The sequence below is a fragment of the Exophiala viscosa genome (assembly GCF_022695815.1).
Source record: "Exophiala viscosa unplaced genomic scaffold EDD37scaffold_5, whole genome shotgun sequence".
In the NCBI taxonomy this organism is placed as follows: Eukaryota; Fungi; Ascomycota; class Eurotiomycetes; order Chaetothyriales; family Herpotrichiellaceae; genus Exophiala; species Exophiala viscosa.
In genome coordinates this window covers 1-27,497 of record NW_026944357.1, presented here as the reverse complement: position 1 = coordinate 27,497, position 27,497 = coordinate 1, and the positions used below count along the sequence as shown (strand labels likewise).

General features: G+C 52.6%; 11 protein-coding genes across 11 annotated transcripts; 5 read left to right on the top strand and 6 right to left on the bottom strand.

Annotated features, from left to right (window-relative positions):
* Nucleotides 1-223: 223 nt before the first annotated feature.
* EDD37DRAFT_564400 (uncharacterized protein) lies at nt 224-1,090 on the bottom strand (the record flags this gene model as incomplete). Its single annotated transcript, XM_062814008.1, has 2 exons — nt 224-322; nt 380-1,090. 2 exons carry the CDS (start codon nt 1,088-1,090, stop codon nt 224-226), a joined length of 810 nt encoding a protein of 269 aa, XP_062669826.1.
* Nucleotides 1,091-2,108: 1,018 nt separating this feature from the next.
* On the top strand, nt 2,109-3,329 carry EDD37DRAFT_649835 (AdoMet dependent proline di-methyltransferase-domain-containing protein; the record flags this gene model as incomplete). Its single annotated transcript, XM_062818181.1, has 1 exon — nt 2,109-3,329. One exon carries the CDS (start codon nt 2,109-2,111, stop codon nt 3,327-3,329), a length of 1,221 nt encoding a protein of 406 aa, XP_062669825.1.
* Nucleotides 3,330-3,573: 244 nt separating this feature from the next.
* Nucleotides 3,574-5,363, bottom strand: EDD37DRAFT_649834 (uncharacterized protein; the record flags this gene model as incomplete). The annotated part of the gene is made up of 5 exons (XM_062818180.1): nt 3,574-3,696; nt 3,757-4,245; nt 4,332-4,686; nt 4,737-4,755; nt 4,808-5,363. 5 exons carry the CDS (start codon nt 5,361-5,363, stop codon nt 3,574-3,576), a joined length of 1,542 nt encoding a protein of 513 aa, XP_062669824.1.
* A 612-nt stretch (nt 5,364-5,975) lies between these two features.
* EDD37DRAFT_649833 (Tannase/feruloyl esterase) lies at nt 5,976-7,786 on the bottom strand (the record flags this gene model as incomplete). The annotated part of the gene is made up of 4 exons (XM_062818179.1): nt 5,976-6,082; nt 6,137-6,431; nt 6,486-6,665; nt 6,716-7,786. 4 exons carry the CDS (start codon nt 7,784-7,786, stop codon nt 5,976-5,978), a joined length of 1,653 nt encoding a protein of 550 aa, XP_062669823.1.
* A 503-nt stretch (nt 7,787-8,289) lies between these two features.
* EDD37DRAFT_564675 (Pyruvate/Phosphoenolpyruvate kinase-like domain-containing protein) lies at nt 8,290-9,432 on the top strand (the record flags this gene model as incomplete). The annotated part of the gene is made up of 3 exons (XM_062814021.1): nt 8,290-8,717; nt 8,769-8,824; nt 8,876-9,432. 3 exons carry the CDS (start codon nt 8,290-8,292, stop codon nt 9,430-9,432), a joined length of 1,041 nt encoding a protein of 346 aa, XP_062669822.1.
* A 502-nt stretch (nt 9,433-9,934) lies between these two features.
* EDD37DRAFT_590753 (general substrate transporter) lies at nt 9,935-12,137 on the top strand. Its single transcript, XM_062814510.1, has 3 exons — nt 9,935-10,227; nt 10,279-10,461; nt 10,520-12,137. Exons 1-3 carry the CDS (start codon nt 10,029-10,031, stop codon nt 11,683-11,685), a joined length of 1,548 nt encoding a protein of 515 aa, XP_062669821.1. The 5' UTR covers nt 9,935-10,028; the 3' UTR covers nt 11,686-12,137.
* Nucleotides 12,138-12,576: 439 nt separating this feature from the next.
* EDD37DRAFT_390750 (uncharacterized protein) lies at nt 12,577-14,113 on the top strand. The gene has a single exon (XM_062812229.1). It carries the CDS (start codon nt 12,669-12,671, stop codon nt 13,998-14,000), a length of 1,332 nt encoding a protein of 443 aa, XP_062669820.1. The 5' UTR covers nt 12,577-12,668; the 3' UTR covers nt 14,001-14,113.
* A 114-nt stretch (nt 14,114-14,227) lies between these two features.
* On the bottom strand, nt 14,228-16,651 carry EDD37DRAFT_608953 (C6 transcription factor; the record flags this gene model as incomplete). Its single annotated transcript, XM_062815090.1, has 3 exons — nt 14,228-14,997; nt 15,039-15,937; nt 15,987-16,651. 3 exons carry the CDS (start codon nt 16,649-16,651, stop codon nt 14,228-14,230), a joined length of 2,334 nt encoding a protein of 777 aa, XP_062669819.1.
* A 1,518-nt stretch (nt 16,652-18,169) lies between these two features.
* Nucleotides 18,170-20,459, bottom strand: EDD37DRAFT_390709 (amidase). The gene is made up of 4 exons (XM_062812228.1): nt 19,833-20,459; nt 18,916-19,773; nt 18,493-18,859; nt 18,170-18,440 (listed from the first exon to the last, which is right to left on the bottom strand). Exons 1-4 carry the CDS (start codon nt 20,112-20,114, stop codon nt 18,316-18,318), a joined length of 1,632 nt encoding a protein of 543 aa, XP_062669818.1. The 5' UTR covers nt 20,115-20,459; the 3' UTR covers nt 18,170-18,315.
* A 1-nt stretch (nt 20,460) lies between these two features.
* EDD37DRAFT_390700 (uncharacterized protein) lies at nt 20,461-22,145 on the top strand. The gene has a single exon (XM_062812227.1). It carries the CDS (start codon nt 20,696-20,698, stop codon nt 22,136-22,138), a length of 1,443 nt encoding a protein of 480 aa, XP_062669817.1. The 5' UTR covers nt 20,461-20,695; the 3' UTR covers nt 22,139-22,145.
* A 995-nt stretch (nt 22,146-23,140) lies between these two features.
* On the bottom strand, nt 23,141-27,445 carry EDD37DRAFT_608950 (uncharacterized protein; the record flags this gene model as incomplete). The annotated part of the gene is made up of 4 exons (XM_062815089.1): nt 23,141-23,572; nt 23,606-24,814; nt 24,846-24,924; nt 24,947-27,445. Coding segments are annotated over 4 exons (4,219 nt in total), but the record flags the coding sequence as incomplete, so codon positions are not given.
* Nucleotides 27,446-27,497: the final 52 nt, after the last annotated feature.

Genomic DNA, 27,497 nt, shown 5'->3' with positions numbered 1-27,497 from the left:
GGATACAATCACAGATCATCCAGTTTTCTCCGGATTGGTCGCCACACCAAGTCAGTTAAGAACAGACGGGCAAGCTGGAAATCTATCCGGGATACATCAAGAGGCCTTTTCCTTCGCCGACTTTGACGAAGTGTCTTTTGATTGGAATGCTCTTGAGAATATTGATCAATTCCCAACGCCGGCATGGCTGTAAGCTCGGCTTTCCCCTTTTTGAAAGACTCTCTCATGCCATCTTGGGTTTCTGCTTGTGGCCTACGCGCTCACTACCATCGGGGTCCATCGCGCTGCGCGGGTCCTTGAATTCAAACCATCCAAGCATCGGCTGTGCGCATTGTCAGCAGAATCTCTGAAGTGGAAAGACCCTCGGGCAAAATCTTACATCACTCAGTGCATACCCAAGCAGTTTCTGGATCCTCACTGGAAGATTCTTTGCAACCTCTGGTGGGACGGCAAGGTATTGGTTCTCTTCCTGCCGAAGCCAGCCGCGGGTCATAAAACAGCTGAACAGGAGTCGCTCTTCGTTCTTGGTCGTGTTGGCGCTACCACCATGATAGCAGCTTGACAGCAGGATAAACCCGTCTCCCGGGTTCAGCTCGGCATATCTTGCGAAGCTCTCTTCAGGCGGGTGTTCAGTGGCTTCAAGGTGGCTTCCAGGAATAAATCTTGTCGCGCCATTGGCCTTGGTGGTCTTGGTACCTGCAACGAAGAACCCCACCCCACGTTCTCGCGAATTGGTTCGAGGATAGATATCAACATGCGGCCGATCTGCGTAGTGAATATCGTCGTCCCGGTGAAGCGGCTGGTCGTAGCTATCACCTGGCCTCACTGAGAATGCAATGGTGTTATTCACCTGTGGTGGTGAGACATTGAGGACATCCCGGTCGCCATACCATGGATAACTCTTTGTGGTGAGGAACTGATCGCATACTGCCTGATATAACTCGTTCCCGACCAGATCGGTGGCGAACGTTGGACATTTACCGCAGAGCCCGAACGCCCGCCGCGTCGAGGGTGGGAAGAAGTTATTGCCGGCTTCCCACGGGATGTCAGTCTCGAGATATGGTCTGATATCCTTCTCTATCTGTGTCATGACTTCGGGTGAGAGGATCTCGCGCACAATGACACCACCGACTTTCCTGAGGCCTTCAACGACATCATCTGGATTTGCATCATTGGTGAAGTCTGGGATGACATATTCCTTCCGAGGCGGCCAGATGTCCTCATACGCGGAGAGCATACGTTCATACGAGATGAAGGCGTCGTCATGTCGAACTGTAGGAGGAGCAGTCGCAGCCTTGCTCATGTGCGGTTCCACGGCCTCATGCAGCGTCCTTCTTTTGCCGGTAATTTGTTGAGCTTCGACACTACCCATGGTATATCGATCAGATGAGATGAATTGTCACAGTTGAGATAGCGGTCTGGGCTGTTTTGCTCGTTTGAGAAACAACTTTGTCCTGTCTCCTGATGAATGTTCCAACGTTCGAAAGGCAGCGGATTATAGAAGAGAGCAAAATGGCAACTACTCTTATCTGTGCCCTCTTGCTTTCACCATTCAAGGTGCCCAATCGGATGCATTGCCAGGTAGAGATGCCGCATTGGGGTAATGACCCTGACAGCCTGACAACGCTATTCTCTCCTTCCCTTCTCGGACATTCAACGCCTTGCACGATGTGGTCTCCTACCGACACTCCAACCATCATAAAACCACATGGCAGCATGAATCTGGACAGTATACACGCTATGTCATCCTACGAGTCAGTGATGCCTCATAATTTGCCGTCGACAACGGTTGAAGTTGGCATTGTTCCACGATAGTTGCAGTCCGATGCTGTACAAAAGGACGACAAAAGGCTTCCCCGCATTTGAGTCTTTGGGGGTGTTTTATCTTGATTGATAATATATTAGTCAGACACATGAATCACTTCTCTTGGCGGCTTTTGACGCGGTGCATCTTCTTTCCGCGATGCTGCCTGGGGAAGAACGACCAGTCCATATTTTCTAGTGCTCTCCATATCGCTCCAGATTCTGAGTCGCCTGGGCAGTCAGCTGGTAGATCATCGAGCATAGTATTGATCCACCATCAAAGCTTTCTTTCTGTCGGCAGAAATATGCCTCCGACGCGGTCAGGCAGAAGATCCTCCGCAGAGACGAGGCGCGACGATGGTCTCACGGACGCCGACTCACGAATGCGTACAGCCGACCAACTCGCCTACTGGCAACGAATATCCGCCGACGACAATGGCATGCTAGGCGGCTTCCCACAAGTCTCACGAGTCGATCTGCGCGTTTCGCGAAACTTTCTCCGCAAATTATCCAGAACACCAAACAGCAGCAGCAGCGGTTCTAGATCTGAATATCCCTTTCGGTATTGTCTGGAACCGGGAGCGGGAATAGGACGTGTCACCCTCAACCTCCTGGCGCCGTTGTGCGAGAACATCGACATTGTCGAACCCATTGAGAAATTCACCGCTGTCCTGACTGCTGCAGACTCGCCCCTCGTCAAATCAGGCCAGTTACGCCGTGTCTACAATGTGCCTCTACAAGATTGGACGCCGCACTCGACTCCTTCCTACCAAGCACCTCCAGCCAAGCGTGGACGATCATCGGAGCTCAAAAAGTTCCGTTGCCTCAACAAGGACTACATGCCCGACCTAAAGTCCGAGCTTATGGTAGACCGACAGAAGGCTACCGCTGTGTATCTCATCGATCATTGTGCGACCGCTCTTCGTCTTGGTAACGTCGAGCGCGAGGGTGAGGGCGAAGACGAGGCTGAGACAGTATGCCGTTTAAAGTATGAGAACATCACGTTACGAGATCCCTCTACAGTCATCTTTGACTTTACCGGCAATGACGGCGTCCGAGTGCACCAGGGAATTGACGTCGATCCACAAGTGTTCAAGAACCTCAAGATCTTCAAGAAGTCTCCCAAGAGAGACGGCGACGACATCTTCGATCGACTTGCCGCGACTGGAGAGGACGACGGACGACCATCCGGAGGTGACTTTGAAGGATCTTACGATCTGATATATAATCAATGGTGTCTCAATCATTTACCTATGCCGGACCTGGTTCGCTATTTCAGCAGTCTGATCCCGCTCCTGGCGCCCGGTGGCTGGATCATTGTGAAAGAGAATCTATCCACCGCCGCGGATGGCGCAGATCTGTTCGACGAGGAGGACAGTAGCGTCACGAGAAGTGATAACAATTGGAGGTTGAGTTTCGAGAAAGCCGGGTTAAGACTGGTCAGGACGGAGCTGCAGACTGGTTTCTTGAAGGAGTGGGGGTTACTACCGGTCAGGATGTATGCGTTGAGGCCGGGGGAGGCATAGAGGGAGTATGGTGTAGACATTATTGTCTACCAAGGGTCCATCAGGGATTGCCACGGCGTTGCGAACATCAACGAAGCATCTCAGTGTACGGGCACTTCAATCTAACAAGAAGTCAAGTGCGTGCTCAATCATCGCTTTCCATTATCCAAAGTCGTGATTCGCAAAGGCCACCTCCACTGACGCGGCATCAATCAAGGCTCGACGATGGGTTATGTTGTTGTCTCGGGCATGAAAATGTCGAGCCTCAGTATCTGAAATCTTGAGCCGTATGCGATCCTCCCTGCTCCGCCGCCCTTCTAGCGAATTCGTGCCCAGCAGCAAGCTCTTGCTCCGTCGGCATATTGACAACCATCAGATACAAAACATTCTGGTACGCGACAAGTTAGCACGAAACTCCCAGATCAATCCCAAATTGGGTCGGACTCACCTTCTTGAGGATGCGCCTGATAGGGTTCGCGCCACCGACTCCACCACCAAGAATGGTGCCGACAAGACCATCCAGCGGTCCGCCAGTGCCACCAAACCCACCCCTGTCGGAATCATCGCTGTAGCCGCTACCCATACCCTGCTGCTGCTGACTGCTGTGGGCCTGGTGGTAATAGCCTTGTTCATCATAGTATCCTTGCTGTTGCTGGTAGGGTTGTTGGTAGTCAGAACCATAATCGTCTTGCCGTCTAGAACCGAAGAGACCTCCGCTGTTTGACCGCCCAAAGCCGCCTCCCCGATTACCGAGTAGGCCACCACCGAGTTGGCTGCCCTTGGTACCGAGTGGAGGACCTGTGTTGATTAAGCCCCCACTCAGCAAGGAGAAGAGATTGCCGTTGCTGGCCGGGTTGTTGGGATCAGCATATCTCGATGTGAACTTGGGTGTTGGTCCGTTGAGTTTGGCCATGAAACTGCTCGGATTTTTACCAGGCTGTTGTTAGAAAGGGATGTGGTCAGCCACACACTCTCTGATAATCTTGACTTCCGCGAACCAGATATGCAGGGGTCTGGACTTACAAGTTTCGCTTGCGCTCGGCGGTCGAAATACGTCTCCGAAAAGGCCTTGTAGTGCCTGAGCTTGGCTTTCTTGCTGTCGGCGTCAGGACCATGCTGATCTGCCAGCTCATCGAGTTTGGGGAAGACCAAAGTTGCACACTCGGTGAATTCGACGTCGCCGACAGCACTGCCGGTTTTCATGTTTCTCTTGAGTTTGTCCATTCCATGCACATGCTCTTCGCGCTGGGCAATGGTGGCGTTCAGGTCAATCGGAGTATGTAGCTCGGTTGAGTCGGGTTGCCATGTGAGGACCAGGCAGTAAAGTCCTCGAGGCTGGAAGAATTCGTCGTTAATGCGATCTAGGAAGGTATTTTGTCTAGAACGAGGTTAAGGAGAAGCTGCTATAAGGGTCATGGTCTGGCCTACCTTTCCCGGGTTTGTACATCTTTGGCAATTGACAGATACCATGATAGCAATTTGAACGGCCTGACCTATACCTGGAGGCAATGCCCAGGTGGCCAATCCAGCCAAATTGATCGCGTTCAACCATGGGTTAGCTTGACTTGCCATGTTGAACGTCTCGATGAAGTCGAGGAACATGTGTTGGTCAATTTCCTTGGCTGCAAGGTCAGGTGCGTACGCTCGGATGAAACCTCGTGACCGATCTTTGGGTCTGCGCTGTGGAAGTACGACAGGCAGAGGCAGGCGTGCTGGGACGCCCTTCTCAGGGACGGGGCATCTGCGAATGAACGCATCGGTGACTTTCGTGGGACTGATCTGGTCGTGCTTGGACAACGACATTGATGAATCGTGGGAGTGTACGCCTGTAAGCTCATCCTGGGCTTCGTCGAGCTCCCAATGCTCCTCGTCACCCTCTTCGAGCGTCGGGGTTTCGCGGTCGGCATGTCGAGCACCGTGGCCGGCTTCACCGTCGACGACTGATCCGTAGGCTTTTGCCTTTTTCCGCTCATTGTGGTCATGTATGCTTTCAGACACGAGACCGACGCCGGACGCTACGCCCTTGACGATACCTCCCAGTAATATACCTGCCATGTTGTCGTCTGCTGGTGATGCTGAAGATGAATTCTGGAGAGTAATGCGAAGGTGCGCGGAGGGTCATATATGCTTCACACGTGCGAAGGGATTCTACGAACCTTCCTGTCTGCCGATAAGAGCTCGACCATGTTGGCGGCCGGCGTAGAAGTGTATGCTCCTCCTTGAGCATCCACTCTCGCGCTTGCTGCCGAATCCGGCAGAGATGTGCCAAGATCTGCGTGCGTAGGTGTTCGACCAGTACAGTAACCGATAGCAGAATTGGCCGATGCAAACTATCTTGTTTTTATTTTGATAATCATGGTTTTTTAATGTGCTTTTCCCTGCTTCTGGAGAATGGTGACTATTCCCATAGTTCGCTACATGGTCTTTCCGTATCCATGACAACTCGCCGTCTGTGCGCCGCGCAATCAGGTGACCCCTTATTATTCCCCAGCCGACAAATGATTCGCTGCGAAGGCGTCCACTGTCGGACATTGACATCCGGAGATGTTGTATGATCCGTGCACTCCTTCTCCTCGTCAACACCTCTTCGCACATCATACGTTTCAAGAGCGACCTTGAACCACCGTGATTACATGACCTCGGGTGCTCGCTTGACATGCGATGCCTTCAGCATGCGAGTCCCGATTCGCAAGCATCGACACATTGCCAGCTAGAGGCGAGTGACGTGGGACCCTGCTTGTCCCACTTACTAATTGCGGGATAGACACAATGCGCTGATCCAAAGATTAGTTCCTTTTCACTCTCGCAGGAGATGTTTTTGCACTCACTTCTTTGATTAAGGACGGTGCCATTATCAGCCAGCAGGCTTCCAACGATCGACTTTGGTGCTTGTCCATTTTCGACCCAGGCGACAAGTGACAGCAGCACACTGTTGTTGGTGGAATTCAAGTTCGACGGCAGAGGTCCAACCTGGCCAATATTCCATGCGCCTGGTCCGCCCGTACAATGATACATTCCATTCACAAAGATCAAACGGTAGAACGACTGCAACTCTTGGGCTGTCATATTGAGCGTGGCGCCAACTCTGTTGTAATACCACATGTTCAATTCAAATGGTGCTGCCTTCAATGGTTGTTAGTCACCTGTCAAGCAATCCAGCGAGCGGATAAAACGTACATTGTCATATCCACCCTGGTAAGAGAGAAGCTTGCCGCCCCTTGCGTAGAAGTCTGACAGATCAGTCTCACTCGTCTCGACCTCTCCAGGATTAACTCTGGCAGCATAATCCAGATCAGCAAGGCTGAAATCGTCTGGACTCCAGCTCGCATTGTCGTAGATGAGGCCTCTGAAAACATCCTACCATGGTCGTTAGCGAGTCACCAGCGACAATACCCATGTCTACCTACGGTAATGATCGTGGGAAGCTCAGCAGTTCCGTTAACAACATTGGTTGACCAGGCAGCGGTCGATGATCCCAAACCCCAGGCAGGCATGGCCAACTGACCTGTGCTATTCGTGATGGGTTGGAACACCGCTTCAACCCCGTTGATCTGAGATGGAGTGAGACAGACGCTGTCATTTAGGATGCCGCCACCGCATCGCAAGACATTAGGGTCGAATTGATACATATAAGGCTGGTCAATGATTGTATCGTTGACACCATCGAGTCCATCGTAAAGATCGATCTGCGCCTGAGTGATGGCTCCCCACTGGGCTGCGGTAACGTAGCTCGACGAGTTGATGGCTGGCCATCCCGCTTTCCGTGCATTCAGTGCATAAGCAGCTACAATGTTGTACCAGTTGACACCGGGCGAGCCTGCGAGAATGCCGTCAAAGTCATCCGGGAATTTCAGCGCCTCGGTGATGCCCTGACGACCGCCAGTGCTACATCCGACATAATACTTCTTCGACGCGTTGTTGCCATAGTAGGTTTGAACGACATATGTCGCCGCCAATGCCTGCGTGTGCACGCCACGCCACCCATAGTCGTTTTTGACTTCAGGCTGGTCGATGAAAAGTTCGTATCCACTGGATCCGTTGTGGCCTGCATTGGTGCCGAACGAAGCAAATCCAAGGTTGGTGGTATACATGAGGGTAGCATAGTCGATGCAGCCTGAGATACCTCCGCCACCGGTACCTACGAGGCGGCTGTTCCATGTTGTTGGCAGCCACCCTTCGACAATGACACTGCTGGTACTGGTAGTGTTGATATCGAGCACAACGCGACACAGATCTGCCGTGGCATTGATGGTGCCGGGAACGACACCGCACGAAGCTGCCACGTCAGGCAAGGTCAGCGTGGCTTGATCTTGGTGATACTCCACGACCACCACTGACGAGTTGGGGAACTGCAAGTCTGAAGCGAGGGCCTGGCACCTGGCAGGCCCAGGGATGATACTTGCACTATCATGGGATGCCCCTGAAACCAGGAGAGAAAGCTTCAAGACACATAAAGCGAATATCGACGTGTAAGCCATGGCGAGGGTCTTCGGATGATCGGTATGTGCATTTTGCCTGGGATCAGTCCCGTGTTCTCTCGTATACTTATACTCCCCACAGCCTGGAACATCACAAGGGCAGCCATGCCCCGCCTCCACTAATCTGGAGAAGATCATGCGGGAAAGATTCCTACCGACGTAATGGGATGGCGGTTCAGCATGGGGCAGAAAGCTTTTCGGTGCTGTCCACCTTCTCTCCGCTGTTCCTCCGTTATCGGAGAGACCTACGTGAGTACACGACCGACAACATGCGAAGCCACCCGTGCATGAGACCAAATGGTGGCCTGCCGCGGATACCCGCGCATATTCGCGATGGTCCTCTGTCGTTCCTCTGCGAGGTACCGGAGACATAAAAGCCTGCCGGCGAGACATGTATGGCACACTGAGAAGTGATCAAAACAGTCCAATTATTCACACTTCTCGACGAGGCTGTATCATACCAATCTTGCTCGGAATCGAAGACTGGCAATACCTAATACACCATGTCAAGCTCTATAGTCAACTCAAAGCCATATCCTTTCCAATTCGAACCCGAAAATGGCAACAATACAACCAACGAGACGTATCAGGCAAATGTACAGAATGTACGTGGCGGACGACCTTCCCCACAAGCATCCCGCCTTCGGACCATGATGCTCGAGGCATGGAAGCAGCCCAACAAGATAGTTGCCATGGCATGCAGTTTCGATGCTCTGAGTTCCAAATTGGCTGAGCAAGCTGGCTTTCCGGTGGTGTTTCTTTCAGGCTTTCCCGTAGCAGGATCGCTAGGTTTACCTGACACAGGCTACATTGCCTTTGGCGAAATGTCACAGAAGGTTGCTGAAACGGCCCGCCAAGTTCAATGCCCTATTCTTGTGGACGGCGACACTGGTTATGGAGGCCCTATGAATGTCAAAAGAGCGGTCTACGGGTAAATAAAGCATGTCCGTCTTGTTGATGCAAATCTGACCGTTTTCATAAGCTTTGCTCTTGCTGGTGCTGCTGGAGTTATGATTGAAGACCAAACGTGGCCAAAACGTAAGTCAAATCCTCAAACTCTTCCCCGCGGTCCCTCCTGACAATATGAAGGTTGTGGACACACCCAAGGCAAAGCCGTCGTCCCTGAGGATGAGGCATATGCTCGAATGCAGGCCGCCGTGGACGCAAGAAATGAGGGGATGGACATCTGGATCCTAGGTCGAACCGACAGCTTTATTCATGGCTATGACGAAGCCTTGAAAAGAGCTCGGCGATACATTGAGATCGGGGTAGACGCTGTCTTCGTTGAAGCAGTCCCCGACCGTGCCACAATGGAGCGTTTTGCACGGGACTTGGATTTCCCCATGATGGCCAATATCATCCCCGGTGGTCGCACAGAAAGTGTATCGGCAGCAAGTCTTGCCGAGATGGGCTACAGCGCTGTTGTATACCCTTTCACCATTCTTGCCGCTGCGATACAGGGCATTCGGGAATCGCTGGAAGAGCTCAAAGAATCATTCACTTCCGACACAATACCACGGACTCTGCCTGCCTCGGACGTGATGGAGGCAGTGGGATTCCCCCAGTATTATCAGGAGGAAGAGCGCTATGCATACAGTGGCATGCTGAATGGGACCAAAGGATACCAGTGGGAGCATAAGGTATAGAGTTCATGTCGCATTTCATTAGTGGTGTGCCATTTTTGGCGTTTCCGGCACGTAGATCTTAGCATGACATTGCCTATGGAGTACATTTTTGAGCAACCAAGAGGTCTTTCCCATGGCGGAAAGCAAGATTTCTGGCCAGCTGGAAAAGATCGGTGTGGCATAGGCCCCCATGTTGTTCGGCTTAAGAGGTCACAACTTGCAGCGCTACGATACTCAATGACCCTTGTACGATGGCCATCTCTGGAATTTCACGCTCAATCATGCCTCGGTGACGAGACAGATATCATGCCGTCCATAAGTGAATCCGATTTCGAAACCCTGACAGCAGACCCACTGCCATTTCGACCGGCCTCGGTTAGCCTAGAGCTTCGTGGCAGAAGACGGATACTCGAGGCTCGAGACCCGAGCATTGCCGTCTATGCACTGCACGTCCCTCGGATAGTCTTCGAATTGTTCCATAATGCACACAACCACAAGAGCTCATCTCATCATCCCCGCCATGAGAATTTTTCGCACATATACCCCAGACATTACCCCAGGATCCTTGATGTTTTTCTCAACCATACCACGGTCGTGTTAGGTGATAGTCGTCCATCATGGGTCTCTCCAACCTGCAGGGCAGAAGCCTGCAGCGTCTCATTGCCACGCTCAGCTCTATCGCTTTCCTCGTACAAGGCTACAACCAGTCTGTCATGAATGGCTTCACCACGCTGCCCACATTCCTCGCACAGATTCCGCAGCTGGACACTGTCAACACCACAGGCCACCAGCAATCTCACAATGCTACAATCTTTGGTAGGTGTCCACCTTGAGTTCTATCAAAAACGCAAGCGCTGACAGTATCAGGTCTTGTGGTAGCCATGTTTGAGCTTGGCTCTGCTCTCGGTGCACTCTCTTGCATTTTTGTCGGTGATCGCCTAGGTCGTCCGAAGACCATGCTCCTGGCAGGCATAATATGTATTATTGGAGTCGTCATCCAGGGCTCGACTTTCTCTCTAGGTCAGATTATCGCCGGCAGGATCATTACTGGTACGTTTAGCCCACAGCATTGCCAACTCTGAGGAACATGAAGCTGATATATACTTAGGTCTCGGAATCGGCCTCTACACCGGAACCATCCCCATGTATGTCAGCGAAACCGCCGAAGCCAATCACCGCGGTCCACTTGTCTTACTCGAAGGGCCCTTTGCCCTGGGCGGTCTGGCCATTGCTTCATGGGTCAATTTTGGCATGTTCTATGCGTCCGGACCTGTGACTTGGAGGTTCCCCATCTGTCTGCAGCTGGCCTTCCTCGCGATCATCGTATCGCTTACACCATTACTCCCAGAATCACCTAGATGGCTGGTCAAAAAAGAGAGGATGGAAGACGCGACAAGAGTTATGGCCAGGCTTATGGGCCTTCCCGTCAACGATGGTACAGTCGTCAGGGAGGTTGCTATCATCCAAGCTGCAGTTGCAAGAGATGCTGGTCACCGCCACAAGTACTCTAGTAACCCCTTCTCCATGAACGAAAATCGCCACTTCCATCGCCTAGTATTGGCCATGGTTGCCACTGCGATATGTCAACTCACTGGAATCAACGTCATTGCCTTTTACTCGACTTCTATTTTCGAAACAACACTTGGCTACTCCGGCCGCGACGCCAGAGTCTTTACAGCTTGTCTCCAGGTGACCCTTGCGCTGGGTGGACTTACGGCTATTTTCCTTGTGGAGCGTGTCGGTCGCCGCAGGTTAATGCTCTTCTCAACCGGCTGCATGTGCCTTGCCCAGGCTGCTGTAGCAGGATTATCATCGGACTTGCAAAACCCTAATGCTGGAAGGGCGGCTATCTTCTTCTACTTCTTCGCATTGTACACTCTACCGATTGGTATGTTTGTGATCCCGTTCATGTACGGAGCCGAGATTGCACCTCTGGGTATTCGTCACAAGGTCACAGCAATGGGTGCAGCGACTAGCTGGCTGTTCAACTTCATGGTCGCCGAAGTGACGCTTACCGCCTTTGAGAATATCGCATGGAGGTACAACATTGTATACGCGTGCACCAGTGCTGCCGGAGTCTTGGTGATCTATCTCTTCTACCCAGAAACCCGAGGCAGGTCGCTCGAAGAGATCGATGAGATTTTCCTGGCATCAAAATCCATCTTTGATCCTGTCCGCGTGGCCAAGCAGCTTCCAATGGGCGGCACTATTATACTTGACCCTACCGAAGGCGCCAAGGATTCGACAGGTGTTGGTCACACTGAGAAGGTTTGAGACGCTTTGGGTTGTCTCTGCAGTTGACCCAGGTGGGACCGGAGGCGGAAATTGGCTTGTGACTTACCTGACATTGTGAGGTTGGTCGCAATGGACGGAGAGGCACGGAAGAATGCGTGACAGTGTCGCGTAGGTCGTGATCATATCACTATTCTGATCGGACTTAGAAGATGCATTGTCACTTATCTCGAGCAATGTACATGTTAAAAGACAAGAAAATAGCATCATTGCATGGTCATCAGTAATGCCTGAGGCTGGCCATGTTCCAATATAGGACGCTGAGTACCTTGATACCCCAATCATTGGCGATTGTCATAACATAGAATGCTCTTAGGGCTCATGAGACCTCTTACGAAACCTTTCCAACTTCTCCAGATTTGAGAGATTAGCGTGGCCACTCTTCCGCATAAAAGATAGCTGCCAGCAAGACGTTGAACCTGACCCGGCAAGCCTCTCAGTCATGGGATCTGGCACAGCGGCAATGAGACACCGCGCGCCTGCCGATGTCGCGCGAGATTCGATCTGCGTGTGCAACGATCGCCTTGAGACTCCAGCAGGCTGATATACGAGTTCCTGCGGGGGAATGTGGAGGTCCAACTATTGATTCCGAAAATCGAAGCCGAACCCAATATCCGACTTGACGGGTAAGAGCGGCTTCCCCAGGGCCTAACCGTCACGTCTCCTGTTTGAAGCCGAGAAAAATGCCACATCGAATCTTGCAAATTAGTGGCTTTGACTGAGCCTCGGGACCGTCGACGACCGAAACGGCGTAGTAACGGTCATCATGCTCGGCCCACATCTGTTCGGCCTTCTAGTGTGTACTGTATTTAGAGGTTTGTAGGTTGTAGGCTGTGGCTATTGAGTTGCTCAGGTCTCACCCCGCACCCTGAGACCTCATCATTTCGAAGGAGAACACGACGACCCTCTGAAAGACGCGCACATGTGTATCAGAGTGAACCGAGAATAGTCACAACCGTGCAACGATGTACCTAGAGAACGGCGCACACCTCGTCTACGCTTTCCACTCCACACACAAGACCACACACAAGGACACGGTGTGCGAAGTTGACCCTGCCACGCCACAGGAGGGCCAGCCTTCGGCATATGGTGCCACTCCCAAGCTCTATCCGGGCGAACGCTTGGAAATCATAGAAGGTCACCCATGTGTCTACAGGTATATCCACCCTCCTCCACGTGATCCAGAGCCCACACCAGACCAGGAGCGGGAACAACAGCAGAGCCTGCCCTTGGTGGTGCTCATCCCTGGTGGTGCACACAACGCCCGGGTATACTATGGCGGCCATGAAGGACACAGTGCTCATGACTATCTGGCTCATTGGCTAAGCCAGCTTGGGTTCCCGGTCCTGGCGATATCATATCCCTTGGAAAGCGAGCCTGAACTGATGCCGCCTGTCTCGCCGGGGCTACGCATACACACATGGGGACGTCAGGCCGCGTCAGTCACCCGCTCAGTCGTCGACGCTACACGGTCCCTGGCGGGCCGAGAAATACTGCTGGTCGGATGGAGCATGGGCGGCAGGATCGTGGCACCGTACACCGAGGCTGCCATCAAGTATGGACTGCGCGTTGGACTGTTTGTCTCATTGGCTGCAACCCCGGGCGTTGCGGGCCTCAGGCCACCACCTCCTGGGATCACGCAGACGAGGCACGGATACGCTACATGCGCCGGCCTTTTTGAGCTGTTTGTCCGTCAGATCCGCCAAGTCATCCCGACAGAGGTCTTCCGCGCCGAATACTTCGGCCACACTCCCGTGTCACTGCATGGCTGGAGGCTATCGCACCACGCAGCAACAGGTCGACTTGCCGAAGACCATTGGGAGTCGGAGACCGACGCGACCCCGAGTGCTGACGACTTCTCGCTTCTGCCGTGGATGGCCACCGTCGTCGGCACGGAGAGTCTGGACTCACGGCATGTTTTGATCGACCGGACGGCCTGGGAATATATGAATGTGCAGCGACTCACATCGATCTGGGAGAAGCGCCATAAGTTAGTGCGGGAGAGGAATATCGATCTCGAGACTGAGGCTTCCTTGTCCACAACCAGTACCTCTGATTCTTCCAGCAGCCAGCTAGAGGACGGCGCAACTCAAAGTGATTCAAAATGGGATGCGTATTCGTCATTCGTCCTGGGGAACATGCCAGGCGCTCTGACTTGCACAGTATCCGGCAATCACTACTTTTTCCTCGGCGCAGAGGGTGCGCAAAAGACAGCATACTCGATTGCAGAGCTCTGGAAGAAAAGATGCACTTTGGAACTGGAATTGTGGAACATACTGGCGCATGAGAGCTTGTGAGCTATCTTCTTGTTACCGTAACGATGCTACTAGATAGCCTTTTGGGCGACTTATGGATTGCCTAGATCGTCCGTCAACAAGGAAATTCTGTAGAATCGTGCGGCTGTGTGACGTCTGTTCCTCAATCCTGGAACAACATTCGGAAGCAGTTACAAGAACAGGGGGAGAAAAAAGTTGCAGTTGTAGTATTGATATGCGTGCGTCTATGAGGCGATTTCTTCCGGTGATCAATCCATGGGGATGTTCCATAAAAAGTCCAAAGAATCGATCTCCAGGTTGGAGGATATATGGTCGTCCCATGCGCTGAATGGTGCAAGGCTCGGATCAAAAGGTCGTGTCCACCAATCGCTGATGTCATCAAAGATCAGATCGCTCGGGTGAGTATTGACCGGCGCAGTCACACCCGATTCATGTATGCCCGCGGAATTTTGTAGGGTTGTTGCCACACCAGGTACGCCTTCAAGAGGATCCCCACGGATTGTCTGTAGTCTCGTCATCCTACTTTCGACGTCGGGTGGCCGGACGAATGTGGTTTTGAACACCGCTATCCGCGTTTCGATCAAGGCGGCGAAATGAGAAGAGAAGTCAAATTCGTCCTTGACCGCAGTCGAGTTCAGCGCTGAAATGCACGCCTCCAAGATCTCGAGTGACGACTGCAAGTCTGAGTCACATGCGCCCAGACTGATAGCCTTGAACAAGAGGATGGTTGTTGAGATGATTGAGAGAGTCTGGCGGACAGGCATGAGGCGCAAGACGCCCGACGATGCCATCGAAGTAGCCGACCGCAAGATCTCTTGGCTACTGACGATGACCTCGTGGATGAAGTTGATGTCTTGACTCAGGAAACATGTGCTCTGCAAATCATTCTGGCTGTACATCTCGATCCCTCTCGCAGAAGCCCTCTCCACTACCGCTTGCATCGACAGAGCATGGATGAAAGAGCGTAAGGTCTGGTACTCGATGCTCAGCAGATCGCAAAGGGCTTGAAACTCTGTGCCTCGTAAGAAAGTGTAGACAGCAACAGCACTGGATACATACCTGGGACGATGCTCGACTGGAATTTGATGTACCATTGGTCAAGCAAGGGGAGAATATGTTGGATCAAGGTCACATATTGGCCGTTGAGTAATTGTTTTCTCGTGTGTGAGTGCGAGCCAAAGAAGATTGCCGTTGCGTTTTTGCTCAGACGGACCAGCTCGAGCCACAAGTCTGCGATGGTGTTCCAAGATTCAAATGGGGTCCCAGCTTCATTCAGGGCATTGAAAGACTCCTTGGACGAGGCAAACACAATATCTTGAGGCAGTCCGCTTGGAAAGCCCATCCTGACTGCGATGTTTGTGACGTAGATGTACAGCAGTTTCCGGGTCCGCATTCGCCTTCTGCGTTCATGCTCGCCGTCAGTGATCATCCCAAGGTCGTCAGCAAATAGGCCAAGCTCATAAGCAAGATTAGTTGCCGTCCCCAGCATCATCAATGACATGCGGTCCGACCGTCGCGCGGGCTCGAGGACATTGTTGCGCCATTCAACGGATGGACCCGAGCTGCGCTCTGCCTCTCTGATCCCCTGTGTATCAAGCGGCTCCGGATCGCTATCGTACATTTCGTGGTCTAAGGGAAATAATATGGAGCGTGGATGCCAATCGGAGATGAGTAAGAAGCTCTCGATAGTGCTTACTATCCGGATCCGCGAGGTTGAGGTTTTTTCCAAGCCGTACAGGATTCGACGTATAAGAAGCTCGCAATATTCCCACAACCGTTGGTGCAACATTTGACCCCGAAGAAGACCGCCAGAGACGGACAGGGTAAAATACCTAGAGGATATCATGAGGATGGTACAGCACATCATCGGCTCGTGTTGAATCAATCTTTGGTGATTCGCAGGAATGCAGTAATCGCCTACACGAACAGGTGTGAAGGGAACAATATGGCGTCGAAACCTAGATCGGCGTCAGCCATGGAAGTATGAAGTAACGTGATCTGACTTACAGCTCAACATAGGTTATTGCTGCTTGGGCAGTGAGCCAGTGCTGCCTGACAAAGCGACATTTGTTCCACGTGGACAGCAGCTCTGGACTGGCCTCACAAAGCTCGTTCACAACCGTCGGAACCACTGAGCCTTGCTCGACATTGCCAGCTGGATGTGGGTCAGGCGCAGGCGCAAGGCCTGGCAGAGGAGTTGCACGAGACATCAGCGACTCGGCGGCTTGGCGTGCTTCGCTACTGAAGATGGGACTTTCGCCCGAATTCAGCATGGCGAAGGGCACAGCTCGCTCCACAAGCGATTGCTGAGTCCTAGCATGGGCAAGGTTGTTATCCATCGGAAGGTCCGCAGAAGTCAAGTTCTCCAGTGACTCCAGATCTACTGCCGGGGGACTTGTCTGTGGTGGAGGAGACATATTCTCGTCCAGCTGGTGGTCCGCAGAAGCGGCCCAACTGGGAGGTTCTCTCTGCCTTCCACTGGTACGACACTGGCGGAAGACACACGTTCGAAGCTCTCGTTTGCATTTGGCGCACGGGGGCTTCTCCTGTACAATACATTTCACTTTTCGGCGCCGACATCGCTCACATGCAATGTAGCTGCGGGTGAAGCGTTCGCTCCGAGGCGTGCTCTGGTCCGGCTGTGGTGTCAAAGTCGCGTCTCCCTGAGTCATCCCGTAAAGGTCACTTGGGCTGTTATTCCAGGTAGTATTGTTTCCAGAGGAAGAAGCAGAAGTGATTTCACTGAGTGAAGTCCGGAACTCAGTTGTCATGTAGCCTCGGTTCCAACTTGATGACGCTGCTTTTATCTGTATTCGCTTTTGGATTGGGTTGTGAACGCGATCATCTTGGGGCGAGAACAGAGGGGCCACGACCAAAGCTCCAGATCGGGGTATGCCGCGAGCGGATCTTACAGTAACTTACTGGGTCGAGTGATACCCCACCTAGAATCACCCAGCTATCGCCTAGGGCGTTACCCGCACTCAAATATGTACGCCTAGAGCAAACCCATTCTAGGGGTGATAAGCACCTCGACAGATATGCCTCGGAGGAAAATGGTAGAGGCCTCATTTCATTGTGCTTGGTTCTCATCGGTGCAAATTTGAAAGAATCTTTGCTGGCGCAAGCGGCGATGGCAATCACGCGAAAATTTTCCATCGCAGCCCAGCGGTATCGGCTGGCGCTTTCCCAGGCTAGAAACGTGCGGTAAGATCCCTACCCCTATTCGAACCTCACTTTCAGTACTCACCGTGAACCAGACATGTCTGAACTAGAGATATGAAGTCATGCTGTACAGCACGCTTGCCGATGTCGCAGAGATCAGCCGTCTCCTGGAATAATTCTCTCTGTGTCCAGCCAGAAAGCGAAATCCTTCGTACCTTTTACCTGAAATGCTTGCCCGGAGAAGTGCTGCTCTTAGTCCCGAGTCATGCGTTTTCAACCAACAAGAGGCACAATGAGCATCGCCTCATGGCCGGCCAAAAGACAATCGGGACAAGTAAGTCCTTCCTGGTACTCTCCTTGATGGACTTGAGTTCTCTAGCTTGTCCCTACTTTCGTTCCCTCCTTTCACTTGTTTCTGTCGTTCATGTGCGAGTCAACAAAGATCGTAGTGTTTTGACATCCGGAGATGTCGTATCATCGTGCATTCATTCTTCCTTGCCAACGACTCTTCCATGTCGTACATTTCTCTTCTTGAATCACCAGTGTCGGTTGTCATCCTTTGCCACCAGCTCTGGCCTCTCTTTTCTCATTCTCGAGGCCGGCTCCCGTTGTGGTGGAACTTCCCTACGTTGCACACGGTATGCAACTTCACGAACACTGTCTGGGCGGTCCACGTCAGCCGGCATGGTCGTGACCCGCAGAAGCAATACTGGGGTCCATCAAGGGATGTCCGGTTTCGCCGGTCCGGCAAGGTATCTGATGTCTCTGATGTTGAGGGATGACTTACGAGAAGCAAAAACACGATCTCGGATGAATCCTCACTGATACGCGTCAAGCCCTTGCTGCGAGACGTTAGCCAGCCGTCGAGGTCAATGATATGGGTGAGGGCGTCGACTAACCACTGGGATATCGAGAAGCTCAAGAGGTCACAAAAATCGAATTGCACAGATATACTCGCTTCCGTGGACATGCCGATGGTGCCAGACTGCTGTGCGCGGCGGAAGGCCAATTTGTGTGGAGTCCGCATGAATAATTGGCTGGCGCTGGGATATTCTGTCGCGGAAAAGAAGATACACGGAGCAAAAGATGCATGGGGAAGATAAGTTCGTCCTGATACTATGTTCGTTGATCGACTGAATCTCTACCTCGTCCCTGCTTCAAGTACTGTCTTTCATTATTTCCGTCCATTGATGATCGAGTCAAGAAAAATGGCAGTGTTGAGCAGCGCTTCATCCATTTGTCGATACCCAACCACCTGCACGGCTGTTGGAGCGTCCCTGTACAACTCCGGGCCTGTGTCTAGACGATGTCAGCTATAACGCTCCACGACGTTGGAGATGGTTGGACAAACAGAGTTTGTAAAGTTCGGCATCTCCAGGACCATACTTCGCATGAAAAACATCGTCTGCAAGATCTGTGTCCTGTACCTTGTCCACTGGAATGACGACGGCAGGGTAGTCGAGATAGTTCCACAAGCCGGTATAGGTTGCGTTCGCCCATTTATCCCAAGGAACAGCTGTGTGAGCTGCCACTGGCATCAGAATGGCATCGATCCTGTTGTCGCAGAACAACTGAAGGTACTTCTTTGCAGCCTCCTGTCGACGGGCGTTCATTTCGAAGAAACCCTTCAAGGTTGTTCCCTCGACGGACATAAGGCCAATGGTGTCGAGTGATGGTATTGCCGGCTCCCCAGTTCGATTGAATAGCTCGGAGTAATGCTTGATCAGTCCCAAGTCAGCCTCGCAATATCCGTCAATATGGGCCGACGACATACCTCGGTCCCTAGTGGCGCCATATACCGGACGAGGTCTTGGTAGATGTCTCCGAGGCCGGGCAGGCTGAGAGGGATCACTTCAATTTCATTAATCCCCTGGAGGAGTCGAGCCGCTTCATTGAAGCTGCGTCGTATTGGAGGGGAAGGCGTGTCGATGCCATTGTCTTCGACCAGACCAATTCTCAGCTTTTCCCTGACCTTTAGGCCTCTCCAGGGCACTGACACAACAGTGCTATCGTACCGCCAGGTCTCTGACTCCATGATGGCTTTCATTAAAAGTTGGCAGTCTCGGATTGATGTGGCCATGGGACCTGCGGTTGAGCGTACGCCGTCTGTTCCCGGCACGGCGAGATCTCGTACGCCACCATGGGGTACCACTCCTACACTGCCTCGGAAGCCGTAGAGTCCGTTGCATAGAGAGGGAATACGGATGCTGCCGGCAATATCAGTGCCCACGCCAAGCAGGCTGCCACGAAGGGCAATCAGTGCGCCTTCACCTCCAGTGCTTCCACCTGCGGTCAAGTTGGTGTTGTGAGGGTTCAATGTCCTGCCGAAAACATTGTTGTCGCTGTCCCCAGTCATGATTGTTTGAGGGAGATTGGTCTTGCAGTACAGAATTGCACCAAGGTCAAGTAGCAAGGCTGCGAGAGCACTGTTTTGCTCCGCTGGATCGTTCACGAAGCAGGCCAGGCCTGTGGAAGTATCCTGTCCAACGATGTGGAAGCTGTCCTTGAGCGAGATAGGTAGTCCGTGTAAAGGTCGGAGAGCCTTGCCATTGGGACTCTCTCGCCGTTCTCGGTCGAGTTGTCGTGCTCGCTCAATGGCCTCATAGAAAAAGATCTCGGTCAAACAATTGGTCTGGCGTACAATTATGGCTTAGTCAGGAACAACTGGGCGACAAAGCTGGCCATACTTACCAACTGGTGAGCAACGGCCGCTCGTTTGCAAAATGCGACCGTGACCTGTTCGACAGACCAGACCTCTCCTTGGATCTTCTCTAGGAGCGCCGTCGCGTCGTAATCGGATGTGATCTGACACTCGACCTCATTCAAGATCCCACAAGTGACTGGTACTTGTAGCAGATTGGTGGCTTTGTCGTATTTTTGAGCGTCGATCAACCATTGCTCGGGAATCTTGTCCTGTCGTTGTCGCTGTTTGTCGGCGGCAATACTGCGATAATCCTTCCCATAGCCCGTCATCTTGTCTTTGAACCGCCTCGAAAGATTGCTTGCTGACTTTTGGGGATGCTTCTGCCATCAGGAAGTAATCCTGGGCAGTTTTATACCTGTTGTATCTCCACGCAATGCTAAAGTCAGGCGTTGGCATCCTGCCATCTCATCGGTAATTTTCAATGCATGCACCGTCCAAATCTCCGGCCAACCCTCCGGCCCAGGGAACGGTGGCCTCGGCGCCCAATACCGTCCCTCTTGTTATACGGGAGGCATTGCAAATAAATTCAGGATCCACAAAGACTTTAATAACTTCCATCCTGAATTTTTCGTGACACCTCGAATACAACACCTATGCAAAACCGGAACCGGAGCTGAAGAGTTGCACTTCTGTGAATGGCGATGTAGTGTACGTAGCATCAAGGCTTGGCATATGCGGCATCCCCCGAGCCACTCCAGGGCAAACCACCCCATGATAAGGCCCCCAGCAATTGGAAAGAAGACTCCGCCCTGCTGACTGCAGCTTTTATGCGTAACTCGCCTGAGTCTCTTCCCAATTTAATCTCCTGTCGTTTCTGGACAATCCACCACACTTCCGGTGTCCTGCAGGTATGGCGCCGGCCGTAAAACAAGTACGCCGGCTCCAGACTGCTTGTGACCGGTGCTATAGGCTCAAGGAACGGTGCACGCGTCAGTCAATCATTGATATCTGTGGGAGATGTGCCAGACTCGGGTTGACCTGCGCAACCGTCCGTCCACCGCGACCAGCGGGACGGAAACCTCGGTGCGTCCAGGACCACCTTGCCAAAAACTCTGCCGGGCCAACGTCGAGCGCGTGCAGTCCCAATGCAATCTCAGCGCCGCTTGATATTGGCAAATGGATAAGCGATCTTCCCGATCTTGGGCAAAATGAAAAGGAGAAATTACTCTTTCTGCTGAACCAGCCCGAAAACCTCAGCTCCTATGTCTTGGGCCCCAGCTTCCAAGAGGCGGAGCGACGCTCTCTCGCCGCGCACCTGCCTGCAGCGTTGCCGGTACTCAAGGATGCATATCTTGCATGTGCTGGCGCTCTGAAGTCGACACACTATCATCACGATACAATGGAAATGGATGATGGCCACGCCAGCCTGCTGCATGCATCGACTGCCATGAAAACACTTCGTGCTCTGCCAGTCGCCACTCCTCAGGATGCAGTTCTGTGCCTGACCCTGGGCATTTCACTATCACTCTTCGTCTACTCAGCCGTCGGTGAGGGCGTCTACGAGATTTCTCGCCACTGCCTCAGCATGGCCAGACCGTTCGTTGAAACAGGAATGCTGGATCCAGAAGCGGAGCCGTGCTTGACGTTCCTTGTCCTGCTGGAGACGATGGAATGCCTGGTACACCGCCGGAGGCCCACCATCAGGGATCCACGGAGATCAATTGGCCCCAAAAAGGAAGTGGTAGATCGGCGTCTGGGACTATGTGTGCCTTTACTGCCGTACTTCCATGACCTCTGCGTGGTCAGTCACTCCCTTGCCAACACTACCGACGCGGGTTATATGGCTCTGGTAGAGACACAATTGCGTCGAATCGAGGCTGAGGTTGAAGCGTGGCAGCCATCACAACCCGATCATTTTTTGGAGCAGTATGAATCGACAGAGATCGTCCAGCTCCTCGCCCAGGCCAGGGTGTACAGACTGGCGGCACTCCTTGTGAGCCACCGGCTACGACACACATTTGGTGACCAGGACGATCAAGCCAGCATCTGGGCAAGAGAGATCATGGTTGAATTGGAACTTGCCCGACGAATCACGAAGCGGCCGGCACATTGCGTGACTTTGCCGTTCATCACGGCTGCACTCGAGATGCGGGATCTGGAAGCCCGCCGCCAGACACTCCAGAACGTAGATGAATATGTCGACCAATTCGCGCCAATGGTGCAAAAAGCCACAAAGACGTTCTTGTGCAGAGTCTGGTCGGAACGGGATAACAAAGTCACGGCCTCTTGGTTTGATTCGACATGCAAACCCTGTGTTGTCTTGACCTCAATCGACGCGGCGCTCTTCGGTTGACCATCTGGTCAAGTTCAATTGGTCCTATGGTCATACAACTGACGTAGATCAAAACAATAAGATTCTGAGGGGGAGATGCCCTCGTTCGGAATGACCTCTCTCACGATTGACAATGCGGACATGCAGTACTTCTGACTACCACAGTATATCGATATACTTGCGACTTCGTGAATGGTTTCCTGAAGGTACGTCAGGCTCATTGCGAGAGCTGTTGGTAAGGAATGGAAGACAGGATGGAAGACAGCCGGCAGTGGCAAATGGCCTGGATAGACTCCAAACTTGTCGCCGCCGTGCACGTCGATAAGGGCCGGCCTCGGGCAAGAGACCTGAAGGCAAATCATAGCGCCGACACCCAGCTTGGCGGCTGTCAAGTTCTTTTGGGGCGATGAGGTTGTTTGAAGATCCTCCTTTGAAGGATTGTATCAAGTCCATAGGGATTCACGCGGTGTGGAAGTGCCTCTTATCCCGGGACCAAAACTATTGTCTCGTCTAGTAATACTAGTCAACGCTTAAGATACTCACTTCCTTGCATATCATCTTTGGTTCATTTTCGGAAGCGTTTAGGCACTTTACACCGCGTAAATCCATATGGAATTGATACAATCCTTCAAGAGGTGGATCTTCAAACAACCTCATCGCCCCAAAAGAACTTGACCGCCGCCAAGCTGGGTATCGTCGACTTGTGCTCCAATATGAAATTTGAGGTAACGATAATCAAAGCATCCTTATTATTTTCTCCATTGACTAATACCCAACCTGAACCACGCGAGTAGACTGACATTTTGAGACCCGGAAGACATTACAAAGGAAAAGCAGCACCCATAATAAATATCCAATCTTGTCCTTGCCAAACCAGTTAACCCGTAATTCACCTCGTCATAATCGTTTCAATCGTCATGCCTCTGACCTTCCCAACGCCAAAAAATATCCAATGCCGTGTGATCCGTGAGCCGCGTACCCCCCCCCCCCCCCGCCCAATCTTCTTTTCTATCACACTTCTCCCTAAGGTTCAGGGTGTTTCTTGTCGTAGTCTGCCACAAGCTCTGGCGACTCCTTTTTCACTTTCGAGGCCGGCTCCCATCGTGCTTGAACTCCAGGACGCTGAATGTAGTACTCCATCTCAAGAGCTCCTTGCCGACGACCCATGACATCGATGATGTTACTGTAACCATGCGAGCCTGGAGTACCTCTGGATGGTGGTCCGGGCCTCAATGGCGACTCTGCCTCTCGCTTGGTCCCAGGCCTCAATGGGGAGGTTTGTTGATGACCGAATGAGGTTACTGGACGTCTCTCCGGAGTTGCAGCTGTTCCGGCTTGTGATGTCTTGGGACGCTGAATCTGTGGTGGGATCTGGAATTGAACCCGAGTACTCTGTTGTGCCTGTCCTGTCAGGCTTGCAGCTGTGCCAGCCAGCGATGTCGTTGGGCGTGGAATCTATAGTGGAATTCGAGGTTTGTGCTGTGCCACTTTTGTCGGAGACAAAGGTGAAGATCGGGCAGGACTTGGAGCAGGACTTGAAGCAGGACTTCGAGCAGGAGTTGGGCTTGTGGAGTTTGGTCCACGAAAAGGCTGCGTAGCGCTCTCTGCCGATGCCGTACCCCAGGCTTGTAGGGGGGCCAGTTGCGACATCTCCTGCTCGCTCAAATGTGATCTGGGTGGTTCGAAGAGCTTGTCTCTCAGTGATTGCAGCTGAATTCCAGGTACACGATTTCCCGGCTGTCCTGGTCGTGGACCTGTGGCTGTGATTTGGACTTCGGGCGTATCTGGTCGCAGAACAGAGGCCGGTGTGCGGTAACCAGGCTCATAGGGCTTAGTGGGAGACGCTGGCACAGGGGGCGGTAACTGGAAAGGAGGCTTGAAGGATGCTGGCGGGACGTCGCTAATCCTAGTCGCGGATGACTGACCAGACGTCACAATTGGTGTGAGAGCAGGTGCTCCTGAGCCGAGAGCTGTGGCCAAGTTCCACGGAGTGACACCTATTTTGCCAAAGGGGTGTGCAGGCGTAGTCCCAAGTGGTGGCTGTGTAGGTGTAGTCAGGATTGTGGGTGCAGCAGACGGATCGGATTGAGCCTGCAACGCGTTGAACTGTTTGCCAAGGTGATCATGCCAGAGACCAAGAGAGTTGATGAAGTCGCCGGCGGTCTTGCGGAACTGATCGACCGTCGGTGGAGCCCCCTTTGACTGGACCTCGGTCTCTCTTCTAGCCACGGCGGCCTCACGATCATCAAGTTCTCGGTGACGTTCGCTGGGCGCACGTTCCCGGGTCTGAACAGCAAGTTCTCGAGCAATCACTCTCGCCTCACGACGTGCCAGATCTTGCTCCCGTCGTGCAAGCAACGCCTTTGCCTCAGCAATCTCAGCCTTCTGTCGGTACACTTCCTCTTTCTCCAGGCGCAGTGCATCTCTCTCCCGGCGCACTGCCTTATTGTTCTCTGCTAGAGCTGATGCAGCAAAGCGGCTATTAGCTCTCTCCCTGTCCAAGTCAGCTGAGTGAGCAGCTTTCCGAGTACCAGAAACACCAATCTCTTTGTCATGCTCCTTTTGACGATAGGTGAGGGCGCCAAAGCCAAAGCGCTTCGCATACCGATCCGCTCTTGCTCCTGCGCTCTCTCCACTGGAGTTATCAGATTGCTCCGCTTCGTCGTCTTCAGAAGTGCCCGATCCAAAACTCTCGTCCTGGAATTGCTTTGCAGTTGAGACAATCTACCTCCGTTGACAAGCCAAGTCTCTGGGATGATGTTCCGCTTTTCATGGTCAAAAACGTCTGGGCCCTGAGATTGTGGAAACTGCTCTTGGAGATCAACATACCCTGTCAACATGACAGCGCCATGGATGAAATGAGCCACACTCTGCGAAAGTGGAGTCCTAATGTTGCACCATGATTCAAGACCGCCATCGTCCAGAGCTCTAAGGCGTTGCCCAGGCCATTGTTTCTCCACATCACGATTGCGTTCCAGCTTCCACATATGTATGTGGAGGAGTGCAAGGATGAATCTCTCGATGTTCAGAGTGATCCTCGACTCGGGATTGTCCTTATACGCTTCTTGCGAATGGTTATCACACATGATTTTGAGTCGTTCCAAGCGCTCGCAGAACCAGTGGTAGCATTCCCACCAAGTCCAAGAAACAACGAGAGAATCGCGTGAGAAGATGAATGGGACCTCTTTCCCAGCAGTAATGACAGGGTCATTCAATGTCCAGAGATCTCGATCAGCGGTATCAAAGCCGTAACGAGCAGCAACCTTCTCCATCCGTGTGACAAGATATTCGTAATTTGGTGGCAGCCATTCCGGCTTTACGATGATTCTGTTAATCGATGTTCCAGCACTTGAGAACACATTCCTAGGAACATAGCGTCGCTCGGGAAGCACTCCTCCATGGTAGGCCAATTCCATCATTCGGAGGTAAGGCGTCTCAGGTGTGCCAATTCTCTTCCATCTTCTGTTCAACTCCAGTTCGCAGCGAAGAATTATGCACCGCTGCAGGAGGATGATGGCCGATTGGTATTCGTCCAGGTTCGATGCAGCAAGGTATTGCTTGAGTGCCTTTGCGATTACCTTAGGGTTTGATCCCAGCATCAAATTCATAGCCCAAGTGGTGACAGCGACATTGCCCTCCGCATGATATCGAGAACTGCCATCTTGGAAGAAAATCAGTTTGAGTCCTTCGACAGACGGCACTAACATATTGTGGAATTTCCCATGCCAAACAAGCGTCTTGTCCAGTCTCTCGTCCAAGTTCTGTTTGACGTAATGATCTTGCCAGGTTGTTGCCTTGTCTGCTTGATGGGTTTCCCTCACGGTTGCCATAATCTTCTCTGTCTCTTGCTTCTTGGCTTCCAGGTTCCAACCAAAACGTCCAAGTCGATCTTCCTTTATGACTGCAAGCTGGCAATAGAAATGAACCCCTCTGGCGAATCCTTTAGCAAGGGCAACTGTCGCTGGCGTTCCCAATGGGTATTTACCCTGCAACAACTCTGATGAGGGCGCTTCTTCCGCAGACACTTGCATGCCAAGTTTCCACCCTATGGCCTTGCCATCTGCAGCACAAGGACCACAAACGAGCGGGGATTGGGAAGGTGAGTCAAACAGCGAACAAGGAAAACCGTCCAGACAAGCCGCACAAACATGCCAATGAGTGGACCGGTCGTTGGAAGTACATGGAGGCGCCGGCAGTATGTCGAGACCATCCTTTACATCCTCATTAACCTGATCGGCCGTGATGCAACCTCGCGCGAACACTTCCCGGAGGTCACTGCCCGTTATGAGTCGCCGCAGCATACTGGTGAGAACCTCCACCACTGAGTCAATACTGTGGTCTCGGAGCACAATGCTGCCAATGGTGTAAGTGAGGCTTTGCAACACCGAAGGCTTGGCTGTGATGAGGACGCCGCCGCCGCCTTCTGCAAAGGGTTTGACCTGACATGGAATTAGGGCTCTGATTGATGCAATCGAAGCGGAGGTGGGATTGGGAAGGGCAGGATCCGTAAGGCCACTGCTGAAAGATTCAGCAATGGGGAGGGTCGGGACCGTAAGGCGATTGACCATAATGCGGACCTGGTTCCGACCTTCGACTCTGGTACCCAGATACCCGTCGAAAGTGGAGGTCAACAGCAGTGCAACTTGCCATCCTGGGGTGTTGCGAAAGTCCGGATCCGCATCTTTATCTGTCTTGGGTCGTTTCAACCATCTGATCTTCTCGCTGTTTGGAATGACGATCTCCTCGCCACTGGGAGTTGCTTGTGCGTAGACGTAGAAACTGTAGTACCAAGCGTCCCACTTCAGCTGCTTCGGAGCTAGCGGATCTATGCCGGTTATTCTTACCAAGGCACAGACCTGATCGCCTCGTTGAACGATGGCTGGTTCGGTGTATTCGAGGTTGAACTTGGAGTCAGCATCCATGGTCAATAGCTTTGCACCATTGATGACCCACCGTGTGTGTTGACGTGGAAGTTCATGAGGAGGAACAACAAAACGTTCGAGCAGGGGCGCCACGCCATTGCGAATGAGACTGATAGCATCATCATCTGTAGGGACGCGGAAGTCTGTGCGGAACGAGTACAGGGCGCCGTTGGCTGTGGCGTCCGCCGGTAGCGTAACATCGCTAGCACGCACGAAGACAGTGTAGCCGTTGCTTGTAGTTTCGAGCTCTGCGATGATATCGTGGCGCTTTGGGAATGTTGCCAAGTCTCCTAGCGCAACGGAAGCAACTCGTGGTGAGAGCGCTGCCGCCGACAAGGAGCTGATGGCGTCCGAGTATCGTATGAGAACCCTGGACTTGTTGACCTTTTGCTCTGCGTCCAGGCTGCTATCAGCAGGTTCAGCGGAGTTGCGAGCATCGGCAATGCGAGCCAAGCCAC